Source organism: Candoia aspera, chromosome 2 (genome assembly GCF_035149785.1).
Source record: "Candoia aspera isolate rCanAsp1 chromosome 2, rCanAsp1.hap2, whole genome shotgun sequence".
NCBI lineage: Eukaryota > Metazoa > Chordata > Lepidosauria > Squamata > Boidae > Candoia > Candoia aspera.
In genome coordinates this window covers 41,564,990-41,581,930 of record NC_086154.1, presented here as the reverse complement: position 1 = coordinate 41,581,930, position 16,941 = coordinate 41,564,990, and the positions used below count along the sequence as shown (strand labels likewise).

The following is a 16,941-nucleotide window of genomic DNA, read 5'->3' as shown; positions in this document are numbered from 1 at the left end:
TTGGAAGAGGTGCTTTGCAGTGCAGCCTCCATGTGCAGCTTACTAAAGCAGATGTCTTTTTTGTGGCTGTGTGATGCTGAGGAAAGCAACAGCCAGAACCTACCATGTTCAAACTTCTCTACTGTATATTCCTAAGTGCCTCTTCCCTATTGAATCCAAAATAGGTCACAACCCGAATATTTAGTATAGCCTTAGCTCCCATGAATTTGTCTGGGAGACTCATTTCCATGAATGCTTTTCTCCCTAGAGGGTGAAGGCAATGGCTGCTCCTCGTGAGATCACGCGGTGGGACAAAGAAACAGAGATTGCTGCCACATTCTGCCCTCCTGGCCTGGCCAACGGAGAACTGATCAAGCCGACTCATGTCATCGTGGAGACAACGATGTGAGCTCTCTCTATGAGAGGAGGACACCTGCTTTAAAACTGCCGTTTACTAACCATAGAATCTTTCATAGGACCAGGTTTACAGAGCTTTATATTTGCACTAGGGTTTATTTTTATTTCTCACAGAGAAAGTAATTTTTTGTGTGTTTGGTTTTTATTTTTTAATATTTTGTAAAGTAAATCACAGCAGATGCCTCTCCTGCTCTATTTAGAGGCAGAGCTTTCATATCAAATTAGGCACACTGCAGGAATTTACTTTCTGTTTTCCACACAGCATATCTACTAACTTCTATTCATAATGCTACTTTACCACTTTTGAGTTGATTTTCTTGCCAACAATATAGCCAGGCTGCAATCCTATGCACACGGTCTTGCAAATATGCCTCAAGGAACACAATGGGACTTACTTCTGAGTAAACATATGTAGGCTTGTGCTGATACACACACATACGTATGTGCACATGTACAAGTTTCAGATTTCTCTGGGTGTTGATGTGGTTGGGAACAGGGTAGAGAAAAATAACCCCTCTATATAGCAAATTTCATTTTGGATTTTTTTTTTAACCCAAAGCTCTGACTTTTTAGCAAGTGGTTTTTAAAGGTGTGGCACTATCTTCCTCTGGTTGAAGCAGGAAGAATTAAAGAAAGGATACATGTTTTTGTGCTTGCTGTGAGCCATGTGGGAATATATTTATGTGTATAATTGGAAAAGCTGCAATATAAGCTGGGGATTGGAACCAGGGGAACAATCTGAGCAGCTTGTGAACAGGCTCTAAGAAGGTGGCAGACTCATTTTTCCTGGCGAGGCATTTCAACCAATAATTCCTTTTGGGGGCAGAGGAGACAACTCCTTCCATCACAGGAGGAGTTGATTCTACATTCAATAACAAGGAGAGTTTCTCTGCGGACTTAGATTCAGATTGGAGTACGATTGAGTTTCACATAGATTTAGAGAGATCACCTAAATCATCATTTACATCATTTATAGTTGATGTGAAATGCTAGTAAGCCTGAATCTGTCACCCATTACCTCAAAACAGGAGTGTAACTTGGCAGTGTGGTCAAGTAACTGAAGAATATAAAAAATGGCCTTTTATAGGCTGCACCTGAGAAATAAGCTGTTTTGACTTGAATTTTCTTAGAACATTAGGCTGGTTTCAGAAAACCCATAAATGCTACATTTATAAGGATGCTGCAAACCATATTTAATGTCACAAATTTGCCAAACTTTATCGTTATCAGAGCAAAAAAAGGAGTGTTGGGCGTGTATCATACCAGTCAGCTAAGTTGCATATCGCTGAGTGCAGATGCAGAAAATGGCCACTAGAATCACTATTGATGAAGCTACTGCAACAAGAAAGCACAGAAGGAGTACAGTTGAGAAAAAGTATGTAGACTGATATTCACAGGCTTAAGATGTCATCATTTGTATCACATTGACATGAAGAAACACAAGGAAATGATGTAAACTATAAATCTGTTTTAGACTGGATGAGGCATAAAACACTCAACAGGAGTTTTATTGGTAAGCCAAGTTCCCCACTTTCTCTAGAATAAGCGTTTGCTTCTGGAAACCTCACCTCAAATTCTGCAAAGCTCTTGTTATCTTCAACTGGCATTGACTAGAGGCTCAAGCCTTTTCCGTACGGGCATTGACCTTGGGGATGGGTGTCCCCTTTTAGCTTAGTATTGGCACTAAACACAACTCGGGCAGGATTGTGAGCCAGTAATAGCAAAAAACCTTTTGTTTGTAATTTTTGATAACTTTGTCTGTCAGTGACAGATACTGTAGCTGAAACTGGAACTTAACCAGTATTTGAAAACATTCCTATATGCTTTAAGAAAAGAAAGAAATTGAGAAACAGTTTGTGTCTTATGCTCTCCATGGCCACCACATATCGGTTATGCACATGCTTGCTATCTTAGTTTTTATATTAACAAAAAGAACTTTAATTAAATAAAGGACCAAAACAGTTATTTCAAGTGTCTTGTTTAGCTAATATTTGTTTGTGGATGGAGTCTGTGATTTATTTTATGTGAGGGAACAGAGCTTTCAGTATATGCAGGTGGCCACGATCTAAACGCTTTTGCTTTCCTGTTACCGAGAGCTCTAAAGGAAACACTTCCAGAATACAAATCCTTTGGAAATGTTCACCTTCCTACTGTACTGAATAATGGCCAGTAAAAAGGTTAGTTACAAAAGAAGCAAGGAAGCCAAGAGAAAGCTGCTGTTTGGCTTTGTTTTCTAATCCTGCAAAGCCAAAGATGGAGGCATTGGCATCCCAAACTCCATTGCATTCCAGATCGGACTGCAGCTTAACTAAATGAAGCACAAGTTGTTGGTATTGTTGAAGGCAGTGAGAAATTAGGATGAAGGCAAGTCTTAACAGTTAATTCACTTGACTTCCCTGGTGCATTTTACATGAAAGGTAGTACAATATTTTGCTACAGGAATAGTTTCAAGAACAGCCACGGAACCAAAAGCAGAGATATCAACCAGGGGAATACTCTTAAGCGCATAGTATGAGAGGATGTATTTCAGGAACAAACCAGAGAATCAGTCCTATACCTTTAGAGTTCCAGCTAACGAAGAATAGTACCCAACCTATTTTGAGGTTAAGCTGTGCAATTAGAACCAGTTGCTTCCATGCTAAAGTAAAGAGGTTTTCTAGTCATGACCTGAAGTCACGAAGGTCTCTTACAAGGAAAAAACCAATTAATCAAGTTGCAACACAAGATTCAGTCCTTCACCCTTTGGTTTTTCTTTCAAGGAGCATATTTTCATATAGCAAAACTTGTGAATAATAGAATGTGTTAAATCTGAATGTTAAGAATAGATTCTGCCAAATGAGGCCAATGGATGGGAAAGTGTGGGGCAGGGGAAAATTACTGTTTGTATTTTCTACTTATTTATGACTGCAAAAAGACTTTTTTTTTCTAATTTCCTTTGTAGAATTGTGTGGCCTATTTTATCCATCCTTTGTAATGAAGAAGTTAATATTCAGTATTGTGACTAACTTGTTGGTGAACTGGTTTGGATATGGGGGATGGGGATAGTTTAAATGTTTATTCAAAGAAATAATTGCATTTCCAAAAATGGGGGGGGGGGCTGGGAAGAACATTAGAGTGTAACAATTTGTTGTCATGGAAGTGTGGCATGTTTTCTCAACTGCTTTGGATGTGAGTGAAGTAAAATAGGTTATGACAGCAGTAAATGGGCATTTGCCAATGTCTAGTCAAAACAGTTGGACATACCTGTGTTTGCAACCAGCCATTTCAGGCTTGTTTCCAACCAAGGCAGGATCTTTAGATGTCTGGAAATGTGTCCTCCTCTTAGTCCAATCTTCCAAGTTGTCAACAATTTAATAAGTAACTATAGTACTAATGGAGGGTATTAGTACAGTCATTCACATTTCACAGTGTATTGTCTTTAGACATTGTACTTGATTATAATGAAACTGAACTTACTGGGCCATCAATCCAGCTGAAAACCTAGTTGAAATAAATTATTTGATCTGTAACAGTTGAATGGCCATAGAAGCAAGAACAGAGATGATGGGAAGAAGAGGAACTGGAGGACAGATGGGTTCTAATAGAAGGAAACCTACAATGCTGGAATGCTTTATTTTTTGCTTTTGTATGCACCGTGCAGTCTTCCATATTTACATGGAAGTAAATAAGTGGAAGAGAGGACAATAAGTGAAACCTGCTTCTGAGGCCACATGTAAATACCAGTGTTGTAAAAGGAAACAGTTTGAAGAAGCTAGAAACATTTTGGAATTTATGACCTATTTGACAAGTCAGCTCCCCAGAGTCATTTGAAGTGGGCTGGCTTAATAAATAGATAACAAACAGTTGTCATAGCTTGCTGTAGTTGAGGGCCTGAGACCAAATTTTTTTAGTTAATACAGCTACTCTTTAAACTCTTTAAGTGCATGATTGCTACAGATTAAAGGCCAAATATAAACCAAAACTGATTGTCATACTGAAAGACAATCATATCCTCCAGAGGCACAATTTTTTTATTGAATGTTAATAGCGATTAATCCAAAATTGAAACTCACTTTTTAAAGTTTTTTATGTATCCTAAGCTGAAGTACTTTGCCTTGCTGAAAACAAACCTGTTGAAACCCAGGAACACTCCAGCTCATTCAACACATTTGACCAAATATCTAGTTGAATCACCAGTCTACTTTCCTAACTCTGCCTAGCAATAGAATTCAAAGTCTTGTGTGTAGCATTAGGGAATATTGACAAAGGCTTTTGCAGGCCGATAGTGGTCTGCTAAAAAGGAGAATTGCACTCCTAATGCTAACCACTTGGCATAATCTGCAGTTCATTTAAGCTACACTACTTTGATTCTGCTATAGAAGGAGAGGTGGAAAAGAAAAATGCAATATGTGTGCTCTTTTCAGGAAATAAAATAAGGCCATGCACTTTATGAATCTCATGTTCTGCTGAGACATACATTTCTATCTGTAAAACTAGATCAGAAACTTAGCTTCACACAATTGGATCCAAATCTTTGGAGGAGAATCAGTATTTTTCTAGAATAAAATGTGGCAAAAGAAAAATAATACATTATCTAAGAACATAGATGTTGACATTTGCAGATTTCAAAACACACTGTGCAGGTTTGGCCAAAGAGAATACTTGCTCCAGAGATAGGCCGGCTCATTCTAAACATGTACTTGCAAATAAGCCATGCCGTTTTCAGTGGAACTTCCCTTCTGGTGACTTCGCTTAGGGCTAGAGCCCCTACCTTGCAGTTTGCAGCTGGGCTCAGTACCTACAGGAGTTGTCTAGCTCAGCTACGTTTGCCAAGTCCTGGTCATTTCAGAAGCCAAGTGGGCTAAGATAGCTGGCTTTCTGAAGATCCCGTTCTTTGGAGAACCAGACTGCACAGTTAACAAGCTCTCTCGGGAGAAGTAAGAGGCCTAACAAGCCCCCAAATGACTCACTAATGCTCAGCAACAGGAAGGCACTGCGGACGCTGGTGTCGCGTGGCTGTGATGTGTTCTAGGAACGGAGGGGGTTGGCTTGTGAGGAACTCAATGGCAGCTCGAGATTGTTCACTGATGTCTCTCCCCACCCATCCTCAACCTGCCAGCGCAGTATGCTGATAAATTCACTGTTGTAATAGAACATGGTTGTGTCATTATTGCTGTATTTGTGCTGTTGAAATTATGAAAGGAATGCCACCCAGGGGTTTTATGGTTATAAAATAAGGCAGGCATCTCTATTTCTACTGAAAATGTTGGTGTGCATTTTTAATTCTGTAAATCCACACTTGTGACTACTGACTAATGAGTGTGGATTAAGAGGACACTAGATTATCCTCCTTTTAAAAATAATTTTTAGAATAATTTTTTAAAAAGACATTTTAAAACTGTTTGTCATCCTTATTGTTCCAGAAAGGAATATTTGTATAGGAGTAAGAATTTGGCTTGTACTTCAGCCCTGAAAATTAGGGTGTGTGTGTGTGTGTTTGTTATACGTACACAGTAAATGTTTGTATTTTGCAGTTTTACCTGTTTTGCTTTTTAGATAAACGAAATGGATATCAATATTTTAAAGTCATTTTGCTTTTTTAAGATGAGTTTGTAATCATTGCAAATAAACAATAAAAAACTTTCATGTATAAAGTGAACAAATCTTTCTTGTGGTCCCCCCCCCAAAAGTCTTCAAATAGATTTTCATTTACATACTTATATGAAACTTGAATGCTGTTCTGTTGAGTACCATTAACATAAGAACTACTTGTCTGCATCATCCCTAATTTATTGAATTGTGATCTGTAAGATTCATTCACCCAGTTTATTATTTAGGGTTTGTTACACTATTTGTAATACCATATTCCTAACATTGTTACTAGAATTCAACACTTTTTTTCCCGAAACAGGTATATTCAGGACAAAAACATACGCTCAATTCTGATCAGATCAAGGGCCCATTTGACTTTACAGAAGCCAACCAGGCATCAATAGCTTGGGTCCCTAGTACTCTAGATAAATTTGGGTGCCTTGGTATAAATATGGGGGAAAAGATGGAGAATTTTTAAGATAATATTGAAGGGAAGGAAATGGCTATATATAAGGTTGTGTTCCTACCTATTTTGTTATATGGAATTGAGAGTTGGAGATGTCTGGAGAAGCCTACAAGTTGAATGCAGTGAAAATGGGTTGAGAATGAATGGATCCAGATTGAGTACAAATGTGAATGATCAGTTTAAAAGAAGTATCCTGATCACTGAATGATGACTGACTTGCCAAACAAATGTAAGAAGGAAGAGTAAACATAAAACAAAAAAGGGAAGACCAAGGAAAAGTGGATAGGGATAATGAGATCTTCAAAAAGAAAGTGGGAAGAACAAAAGGCAATTTATGAAGCCTTGCTTCGCCTCTTTAAGGAGATGAGTTATAGTGAAAGATTATCTATGCCATCACAGCAAATTTGCATAGTTTTTTTTTCATGGAGTTTCATGATGAGCAGGAATAACCAACCAATGGATGTAGCAGTGTATTTCTTCCAGACCTTAGCCTGTTGGATTGAGTCAAATGCAGGTTGGCACTGTTCCATTTTAATTTTTATATCAATTTATTTGTACAAGAGTTGACAAAACCTGACTAAGTCATCCCCATCTTAGATCGCAGATCTGTACCAGTATTTTTATATGCTGATTATATGGCAGTCCTCTCCCTAACACAGGCAGGCTGGGAATGAAGTCTTTGTTCTCTTGCCTAACATTGAAGAAAGGAGAAACTCATAATCAACTATAATTTCAATTTTTTTTAACCCAAGCTATAGCCTGATGTTACATTAGTTGTTGATATAATTTGATTTTTATTCGGTATTTTATGTATTAAACTAATTCATTTTGGGATGTACCCCACCAATTCATGATTACAGCAGGATATAGCACAGCAGATAAGTAAATAAACAGCTATTTTCTCCAAATGAACTACCCCTTGCCAGCACTCCTGAAAATGAATGGCTTTGACATTGAGCAAAGGAAGTGTTCTCATCTGATCTTTCACGTCTTGTGATTCAAAAGAGAAATTATTAATTCACTCTGCTATGTGTTATAAAAAAGGGCATTGCAAGAAGACACGTGAGACTCTTTCAATTTCCTCAAGAGGACATGGGCAGGGTCGTTCTTAGATTGGAACATTTTGAAATTTTTATAAGGGAGGCAAAATACTGTATCAGGTAAGGGTTCTCCTTCAAGATGGACAAAGGATGTTGGCTAGTATTTTGCATGAGAACAGTCTCCCAAACAGACCAGTGGTTACCAAGTAAGGGTTTTGAACAAATCCTGTTGAATGTTTCAAATCTAATCAGGTTTTCCTGGGCCAAAGGAGATCAAATTGTGAACTGAAAAACCATAGTAGCTAGATCAGCTAGGATCCCTTCCATATGGATGTGAATTCCCCCAAGAGGAGGGAGGCCATGGTACTACTAGAGAAGGGTAATTTCCTTGTATAATTCTTCAAGACAGCCCGGCTCTGCCTTAATAGATAGCACCTGATAGCTACCCAAGGGCCAGACCTCTAAATAATTCCTGCCTAAAAAAAGACTCAATGATCATAGACAAAGGACTACACGTTAGAAGCGGTAATCTTTTTTGAACATTAACTGGGAATAAGGATTCAATGTACAGGTATCTGTTTTCAGCCTCACAGTTACAGTAAAATTAATACAACAGTAACATAGACTCCTGGTGACTTAATGGACACATCTGTGTAGCTATTTGTAAATGTAGAGTCATAGCAAAGTAAGAATGAGCACCATTAGCAAGTTGGGCACAAGCAGCATAGTCCAAATATGAATTAAACAATTCTGGAACTCCAATAGCAGAATTTAGTAACATGTCTAATGCTGCTATCTTAAAAACAGTTCCTTGGAGTAAAGTCCTATCAGTAAGTCAAGATGTATTCCCAAGTAAACATGCCAAAAACTAGGTTTTCCAGTTGAATCAATTTTGTTCATTTCTTTGTTTCCTTTGCTTATATTAGAAATCCTTTGGCTGTCAGGGTGATCATAAAGCTAGAGCCATGTGCAATTAATTGGCATCGAGAGAGCATTTTGGCCTCAGCCAGCAAAATACCTTTGTGGAAACAGAGGTAAACCCTACAGATATATAATCATTTTAACTTAAAAAAATGTAAATGTAGAGTCATAGCAAAGTAAGAATGAGCACCATTAGCAAGCTGAAATTTTGCAATTTACTTTTATTTAATTTTAAAAAAAATCTAAGGAATTGCAATACCATTTAAATACATAGATTTACAAATAGGTCCAAAACAGGACTAAAATATTCTTTGAATATTGTGCTTTCATAGATACATAAGAAAATTAGCATATAAAAATACTTTACAGGAATACACTCTTAATATATGGATAAAAATACACATTTAATGCATTTCATTTTTATATCATTCAAAATGCATAGGAAGGGATACAAGGACCATTTTTAAAGCCTTATTAAAAGTCTTCATTAAAAACCTAATTGAAGCCACATGGAGCTTCTGCCAATTATGAGAATATTGCATATAAAACCCCCATTTTCCACACATCCATCAATACTTTTTTGTTTTTTTTATGGCACATTATCTAGGTTATGGCAGCAATGGTATGGAATATTGCATACTTTGAGAAGAGAGAATGGCTACAACTAGAGACAGCCTGATGAGAGACTCATGCACACCTTAAGAAAGTCACTGAAATAGCAGTGCTGTGAAATAGCAAAACAGATATATATGCTCACAGCTTGGACTGGGTTCAGACCAGAAATGTGTCTTGGATCAGCACTCATCTAACGGGTGTTTCCAGTCTTGACCAAAACATGGTGTCTCAATATGGATCAAAACAGTAGAAAATAACACAACAAAATTAAAGCCATTAGAAAGGAAGAGAGGAGCCAGTTTTCCCATTCAAGGACTAAGTTCCCAAGAAAGGGTCAATTTAAATAGTCACAATAAAGTGCTGTCCAGAACCCACCAGCATAGGCAACTGGACTAACCAGGGAGAGACCACAAATCCTGGCATTTTCCCCCTTTGAAATGAAGAAATCATGGCCTCTTTTGCGACTGTTAACTGTAGGCAGATAATTGAAAGAATGTGAATATCACACCCGACAGCACAACAATAGGATTTGACTCGGGAAGCTGATGCAGGGTCCTGGTTCACAAAGGCATCATGCTCACAAGTCATAGGAAAAATGGTAATTATTGAAAAATACAGGGCTGCTGCTACTGGTAGATTACAACAAGGTGTCAAACATTATCATGGGATTAAACAAACATACACATTTTGACTTGCACTGAAGCAACCCACAGAGGATGTACTTGGAGGTACGATACCAATCTAGAGACAGTGTCTCATGCTATAGAGTAACAAAGGTTCCTCCCACCACCACCACCACCACACAGAACTTTAAGGGTGAGACAAGAGTTTGATGCAAGTGATCTGTGTTCAGCTGCCTACTCACAAGCATATACAGGGAGGGCATCAAGGAACAATTTTGGTGCTGTGTGTGTGCCCACAAAGAAAAGGGCAGTCCCAGAGCTTCATCTTCTCCATGTAACACTCTACAATAAGTGCTTTCAAGAAATGGTAGAGTGGATGGAGAGTAAGAAACTTAGTAAGAAACTAAGCTAGACAGTATTTTGAAGTTAAAAAGTATTTCTGCTACCTCCCAAAGAATAAATGCCTCAGACATTAAGGGGAAGGTATTTGTCAGAGCTTCATCTTCTGTGATCAACTTGTTGCCTTTTAAATTAAACCCAAAAGTAAAACGTGCTTTTAGTTTCAAAGGGACGTGTGACACAGTGATCTGTGAAAGTGTGCAGGGGAATGGGAGAAACGGCTCAAGGGATGTTGTAGGGGTGTTTCACAAAAAATGAGGGGATCCATTTTAAGATTAACTTTACATGATTAAACAAAGCAAACTAAAACAGCACCATGTATCCAAGTCCTTCAAGACTGGGGAAGAGAAGTTGGTGCCCTATCATCCCATGCATTGGAGACACTCATATCATGAGTAAGGATGTTCTCCTGTAGGTGAATTATTCTGGGTGTTGCTGTCAGCAGCCAACTCCATCCCTTACTAGTTTAATCCATCTCAGCTTGATCCTTCAAAGCCAAGTTGCGTTGGCTTCAAAATGTGACTGGTTGGGGGAGAGGAAACATTTATTCACAGCAACTGACATTACACAGATTAAGCATAAATACAAGTGCAAAAGAAAAATGAAAACAACCAAAACAAAAACCCTCACGCAACACACAACATACACTCATTAATTCCTTTGCCCCCACAGAACTTTGAGAACAGCTGACACCGAACCCACCCATTCTTCAGAGTGTCTGTGCGCTTGTCTTCACCTCCCCTCCAACCGACTGCTGGTTTGGAAAACTTCTTGGCTCCTGTAGACAAGTGTTGGCAATGAAAGCCAGGGGATTTCGACTGATTACAAGGTCCAGTTTATTTCCAGCCTCAGATATCAGAGGAACAGCCAGGGAGCAATCAAAGTCCCTTGTACGGATGCAATTCACCTAAAAGAATGGAAGATCCATGGTGAGATAAAGGGAAAAAGAAAGAAGATGTGGGGAGGTGGGGGTAAAACTAGGCAACTGCTTCTTTTCAGAACAACCTTGTGTGCTGCAAAGGAGGCCTGCCACACAAACTACCCAGCCCAAGCCAAATCATGCTCTGCTGTCATTCAAAACTGAAGGAAAACATGTATTTCTGCACAGGGATGTGAAGCGTTGTATTTTTGCAGGCCACTTATCCTCCAGACAACAGTTTCAGAACCAAAAGTGAATTCTACCATGTCCCTTATCAACAGCCACGCTCCCAAAATATATTGGCCGTATTAGCTTTCCAGCTATGAAAAGTTTACCTGTACATTTTTATAACCCAAGAGAGATGGGGACCATTTAAAAGTTGAATATTTTGAGGCCTTTTCCCTTTGAGAGCTTCCCTCCCCCCTTTTACTTTCTCTCTGACAGGCAAAACAAAGAGCAATTCTGACACAAGCTATATGCATGACCAGTAGTAGTGTTAACACTTCTGCACTCTTTGGAACATCTAAGTGGGGTTGGGGAAGATCCTCTGGCCCATCATCCCAGACAGCTACCACCCTTCAGTAAAAACTAGGGTGGCATTATTTTCTTGAGGGGGCAATTGAGGCCTTTCAGGGCTGTGGCCAGTTATGTCATGACATCACTGCAATGAGTGTCGTCAAACATTCAGGTTGGTGTTGAATTCGGAGGGAGGGGTTCTAAAATCTCCCTCTAAATTTCCTCTAAAAGTGAATTTCAAGAGCAGGCCTGAAATTTTGTCCCCAGTCTACAGGTGCCCTGAGGACAACAGGGGGCCCATGGGTTGTGGTCTCCCAGGCAATTCTGCCCTTAGAGTGATTCCTGGAAGCTTTCTTATGCTCTATTTTGACTTCTGTGTCTGGTTGTAAAGCATTAAAAGAGAGAGAGAAAAGGGTATTGGGAGAAAATAGGTCTTGGGAGACTGAAAACCAGACTGTCTTCAGCAAGAAGCATGGGCACAGATTCAGGGGCAACAGCAGAAAACCTGTGGGTATAAGGATGGACAGATAAGAGGGCAAAATGCATCTAATGGAATGGGTTTTCCCTGTCTGTTAGATTTCTGAAAGGGAAATAATGGCATTTTTTGTTTCTTAATAAATGTTTCATAATGAACAGGTTTCCACGGGAAACAAGCTGTTGATGGATATTAGGTTTCCCCTGACATTAAGTCCAGTCGTGTCCGACTCTAGGGGGCGGTGCTCATCTCCGTTTCAAAGCCGAAGAGCCGGCGTTTGTCCGTAGACACTTCCGTGGTCATGTGGCCGGCATGACTAAATAGAACGCCGTTACCTGCCCGCCAAAGCGGTACCTATTAATCTACTCACATTTGCATGTTTTCGAACTGCTAGGTTGGCAAGAGCTGGGACTAGCAACGGGAGCTCACCCCGTCTCGTGGATTCGAACCGCTGACCTTCCGGTTGGCAAGCTCAGCAGCTCAGCGGTTTAACCCGCAGCGCCACCACGTCCCTCAAAGATGGATATACTTTCCAATTTAAAATTTAATTCCTTGGTGCTGGACAAATGGTTCCCTAACTTCCCAGTGACTAAATAATAATGGAAAACATTTTTCCCCTGCAGGTGGGGAAAAGATGTCAGAGAAAGGAGAGAGGCTAATTGGCAGGAAAAACTATTGTCTCCTTCACCTTCTCTAGCAAAGTTTTGAATCCGGGTTGGACTAAATAACCAATTTCTGAGAAAATCGGGAAGTGTAGAAAAGAAAAGCTAGCGGGCAATTCCCTTTGTGTATTTTTCTCTCTTGTTAAAAGCAAATTCCTTCCTATGGTAAACAACAAGGTGGGGAAAAGGTTTTCTTTGGGGCTAAGGCAGAGGGGAAAAGAAGTTCTGCTACAAACATATGACCCTGCCTTGTACGCCCCTTGCCAGCTGTTTTTCTACTTCTTCTGCACCCAAAGGGAAAAGCCATCTGTCCTTCCAATCTTCCATCCCCCAGAAAAACTAGAGAGATTTGTTGCTTTTTAACATGAATTTTGTTTTAATTGGAATATTTTTATTGTCTACTTCTATTTCAGCTTGTTTTTATAGTGGCTTGTTTATCTAATTGCTTTTATTGAAGATTGCTTTACTGTCCTTTCTTTCTGTTTATTGCACTGTGCTCCTTCGGGAAGAATGGTGTAGAAGAAGACAATGACTAACAAAAATAATTAAAAATAATGAAGTGGCTTTTCTCAGCATGATGACTGGGTAGTGGAGAAGGGGCAGAATTATGGAGAAAAGCTTAGCTCAGCGCTAGTGCTCTTGAGCAGAAGACCAGATTGAAGGACACAGAGACAGAATTTTAAATGAGTGACACAAACACAGCTGCCTTTCTATCATTGAAATTGCACAATGTGAAGAGAGAGAGAAGGCAAGCATATTTTAGGTAGGATCCCACAATCATCACACATACACAGCTGGCTGAGAGCAAACTCCTCTAAAAACTCTTTAAGAAACCAATTTTTTTGCATTCCTCTCCCCCCGCCCCCCTTGTGATCTATTACCTGGAGGACTCTGTCGTAAGGCTTGAGTCCACATTGGTCAGCTGGCCCACCTGGACGGATCATATTCACATAGACACCTTTTTCTAGCAAGCCATCAGAGACACTGAACCCAAAGTCTTCAGTCTCGGGATCCTTGTAAATCGTCACCTGTAGGAAATGGTAACTTTAATTTGGTATGACAGTAAAAATCAACTTGGGTATGCAAGATTGAGATGCTGAAGAGCTTACAGGGTGACATAATAAAATATTCAACAACTTGGGCAATATGAGATGTTCACTGTACCACTCTAGCTTACTTATCAGACCCCGAAGACTTGAATTCAAGACCTTAATCAGCCATTGCCTTGGGACCACTTACTGTCTTTCAACTATTTTACCAGATTGTTAAAAAAAAGTATTACAGGGGCGAGATGCATTACCAAGCTTTGCCACTTTCAGTTCCTTCAAGGAAGATCAGATTACAGGTAAACAAAAATTAAATTCATGTTATATTGCAGAAGGAGTGTTTTTAATAGGCTACATCTGGATCACCCATAGATCTGTGTCCAGAAACTCCAGATAATACGATTTTTATCCTGCTCCAAAAGATTAACATGACACTGTTTTATTAAGAATAATCATGAAGCTGCTATCCATGGCCAATAGAAACCATGTTTTCTAGGTGGTTGGAATACATTTGTGTGCAGGAACTTCAGTCATCCACATGTCAGTTCAATGATATGTGACAACATGGGGGCACATAAAGATGATTAAACACCTGCATTCAATTAGCTTGACCATTTCACAGCTACCCAGTGCTACCCTTGAATGCTTGCTGACTAGGCATTCAGCCACCCAGCCTCACTAGCTTACACAGAGACTTCAAAACTGCATCATACAATAACTACACAAAGCAGTCTTAAAGATGCAGAATCTATTATTGGCTTTGGTTCATTAGGAGTGGATAATGTTTGACTGTATTCTCACTAATTATTCTCCAATACTGAGGTCCCCAATATGATGCCCTGGACACTAATCAGTTCCCTGCTCCACTCACCTTTTGATATTCTTTAAGCACCCTTATTTTATGTTTATGGGAAGCTGGCATGTTACAAAACAAGTTATTAGTATCATAATCATTTCTAAGAATTCCTTTGAGTTCCATATGTGTTCCAGTTTCTTTCTTTAAAATGAAGGAGAGTGTTCACAACAACCCAGTGCATAACAGTGTTTGTGTTGCATTTTTATCCAAAAAGATAAATTAAGCTGGAAAAGAGCAGGGGAACCTTTGAGGGGGGAAAGGGGGAAAGATCAGAGTTGGAGTGAGGAGCATCCTCAGCAGTTTGTCTTACAGTGATGTAACAGATGTTTGTGACTGATCACTCCCAACATGCGAGCCACGTTAACGGGCAAGCTACCTTGTGACAGGCATTTTGATACATTCCAAATTCCAAATGTGCTCATTCCCCCTAAAAACTGGAGAGTTGACAACCCTTTGGTGTCAAAGTTGGTATCCCTAGCCATGCCATGCTCAAGTTTTGAGAAGGGGGAAGGAATCTTGACAAGATACCCTCAGATGATCTTTCTCTGTGCATTGGGACTGCCTGTCCCCTTCAACTGGTCCCATTCTACATGCTACAATGTACCCCCAGTGATACATATTGGGGATTTTAACCAGAAACCAGTTCATCCCAGAGTCAGAAAAACAGTTGTTTGGCTATGGAAAAGGTAAAGAAACAATCAGAAATTTAGGTACACCAATACGGGTTTTATTATGAAAGGAGGGATATTAGTTATAATTATACTATAGTATTTGGCTAACTCTATGGTGCTCTCTGGAGATGAGGAAAGGCTTAGGTGAGATGGAAAGAGCAGGCAAGAAAGGAGACAGATAGATTTCTAATCAGGTAGGAGAAAGAGAATGAAAAATAAACAGCACCTTGGGCCTTAGAGGGAGGAGAAAGCTGCTTGATGGTTAGAGAGGAAACAGAGTGAGAGACAGAAGTAAGGTTAAAGCATGCTACCAATTTCAAAACCTGAGTATAGGAACAATGATCTTTTGTAACATGGGTGCAGTTTTTTTGGATCAGAATGCCAGGGTTGTACAGATTAATGATTAATACTGGGTGAAATCACTTGGTTTTCAGCCAACAAGCTGCAACTTATCTGTGAAAAGCCTGGAAAGAAGTTATGACAGAGCAGGTATCTGATGGCCAGCTGAGGCCATAAAAGTTCCCTTATCTGCGCCTTCTCTCCTTCCAACCCACTTATAAGGCACTAAGCTTGGTGGAAGCAATGAAACAATCTTGCTGAACAAGATATATATATATATATATATATATTGAGAAGTACCTGGTTGAAAGAACTCTCAGGGCAGAAAATAAAGACATAACTACCTACTAACTATATAAACTACCTTTTCAAAAAAAAAAAAAATGAAAAAGAAAGAAGGATGTTCAACAGAGTGCTGATTTTATTTTCTCCCTAAGAGTGTTTAGTGCAAAAAATTGTAGGACATATGGGCTGAGTGCAAGTTTGGAGTGAAAGTGAACATGCTTTTAATCTGAATTAGTGCTAATATTCAACTGAATGTCTCTGGCATGGGTTCTCAATACTTCCTAAATGGTGTTATTTCTCATTATACCCCTAGATAAGCCAATCAATAGATCTATGAAGGACCAAGTAAGGGCTGAACACTCTCATAACCTGGAGGTCAAATGCCTAATGAGGATAGGATGAGAACCATACCTCCTGTCTAGAACACTAGGGGAAAACTAATGATTATTTACAACTCATTTTGCCCTGTATAGCCAACTTCTGCTTAGATTTCTTTCCAGATAAAATTGAGGTTTTGAGAGCTCAGAGAGCTACTTAAAGAAGGATATTTTGAATAGGAGGAGCAGGAGGAGGAGGATTATCAGCATAATACCCTAATGCTCAGAGAAAAAGAAGAGATGATCAAAAGTAACTGCTCCTTTTCTCACTCCTGCCACAGTTTGGTTGCTCAGAAATTACAGGAGCAGGCAAAAACAGCAAAGAGAACAGCAAGCCCAAGAGCAGAGCAGTTGGCTCTAACAGACGTCCAGTGATGTGGACCCCTTGATTCCGAGCAGAACAATTAGGTGAAAGAGAGTGAGATACTAAATAGAACACTTAATTTTTCTAATCTAATACCAGGAGTCATAACGAATATTGTTAATCAAAACAGCATACATATATGTTGCAATCAGGTATGCTAATGGAAGCTCTAAATATTACAGCCTTAAAGTTGCCCCTTTTCCATTTAGTGAAAAGTTTTGTTTCTCTTGAATCATATTCAAAAAGACCTCAATGAAAATTAATTCCAGGAAGACAAAGGCAAGAATCCTTTTAGAAGTCAGTGACTCCAGTTTCTACCTGGAAGGCAGCAAAAAGAATTCAAGACCTGCTTACAAGCTGTGGTTTACACACCCATGTAGTAAGCTAGTTGATTTCTCAG

General features: G+C 39.4%; 2 protein-coding genes across 8 annotated transcripts in view; one reads left to right on the top strand and one right to left on the bottom strand.

The window, feature by feature from the left end:
• SLC6A6 (solute carrier family 6 member 6) overlaps positions 1-6,029 on the top strand; it is a 60,350-nt gene extending 54,321 nt beyond the window's left edge. For all 6 annotated transcript variants that reach the window (XM_063291666.1, XM_063291665.1, XM_063291663.1 and 3 more), the window contains one exon: positions 248-6,029. In XM_063291666.1, coding sequence (XP_063147736.1) covers positions 248-388 — 141 coding nt within the window. In that variant the 3' untranslated portion in view covers positions 389-6,029. The remainder of the gene's footprint in view (positions 1-247) is intronic.
• Positions 6,030-8,645: 2,616 nt separating this feature from the next.
• The window catches only part of GRIP2 (glutamate receptor interacting protein 2), a 154,504-nt gene continuing 146,208 nt past the window's right edge, over positions 8,646-16,941 (bottom strand). For both annotated transcript variants that reach the window (XM_063291661.1, XM_063291662.1), the window contains exons 23-24: positions 13,485-13,631; positions 8,646-10,938 (exon numbers count right to left, since the gene is read on the bottom strand). In XM_063291661.1, the coding sequence (XP_063147731.1) occupies positions 10,741-10,938; positions 13,485-13,631 (345 nt within the window). In that variant the 3' untranslated portion in view covers positions 8,646-10,740. The remainder of the gene's footprint in view (positions 10,939-13,484; positions 13,632-16,941) is intronic.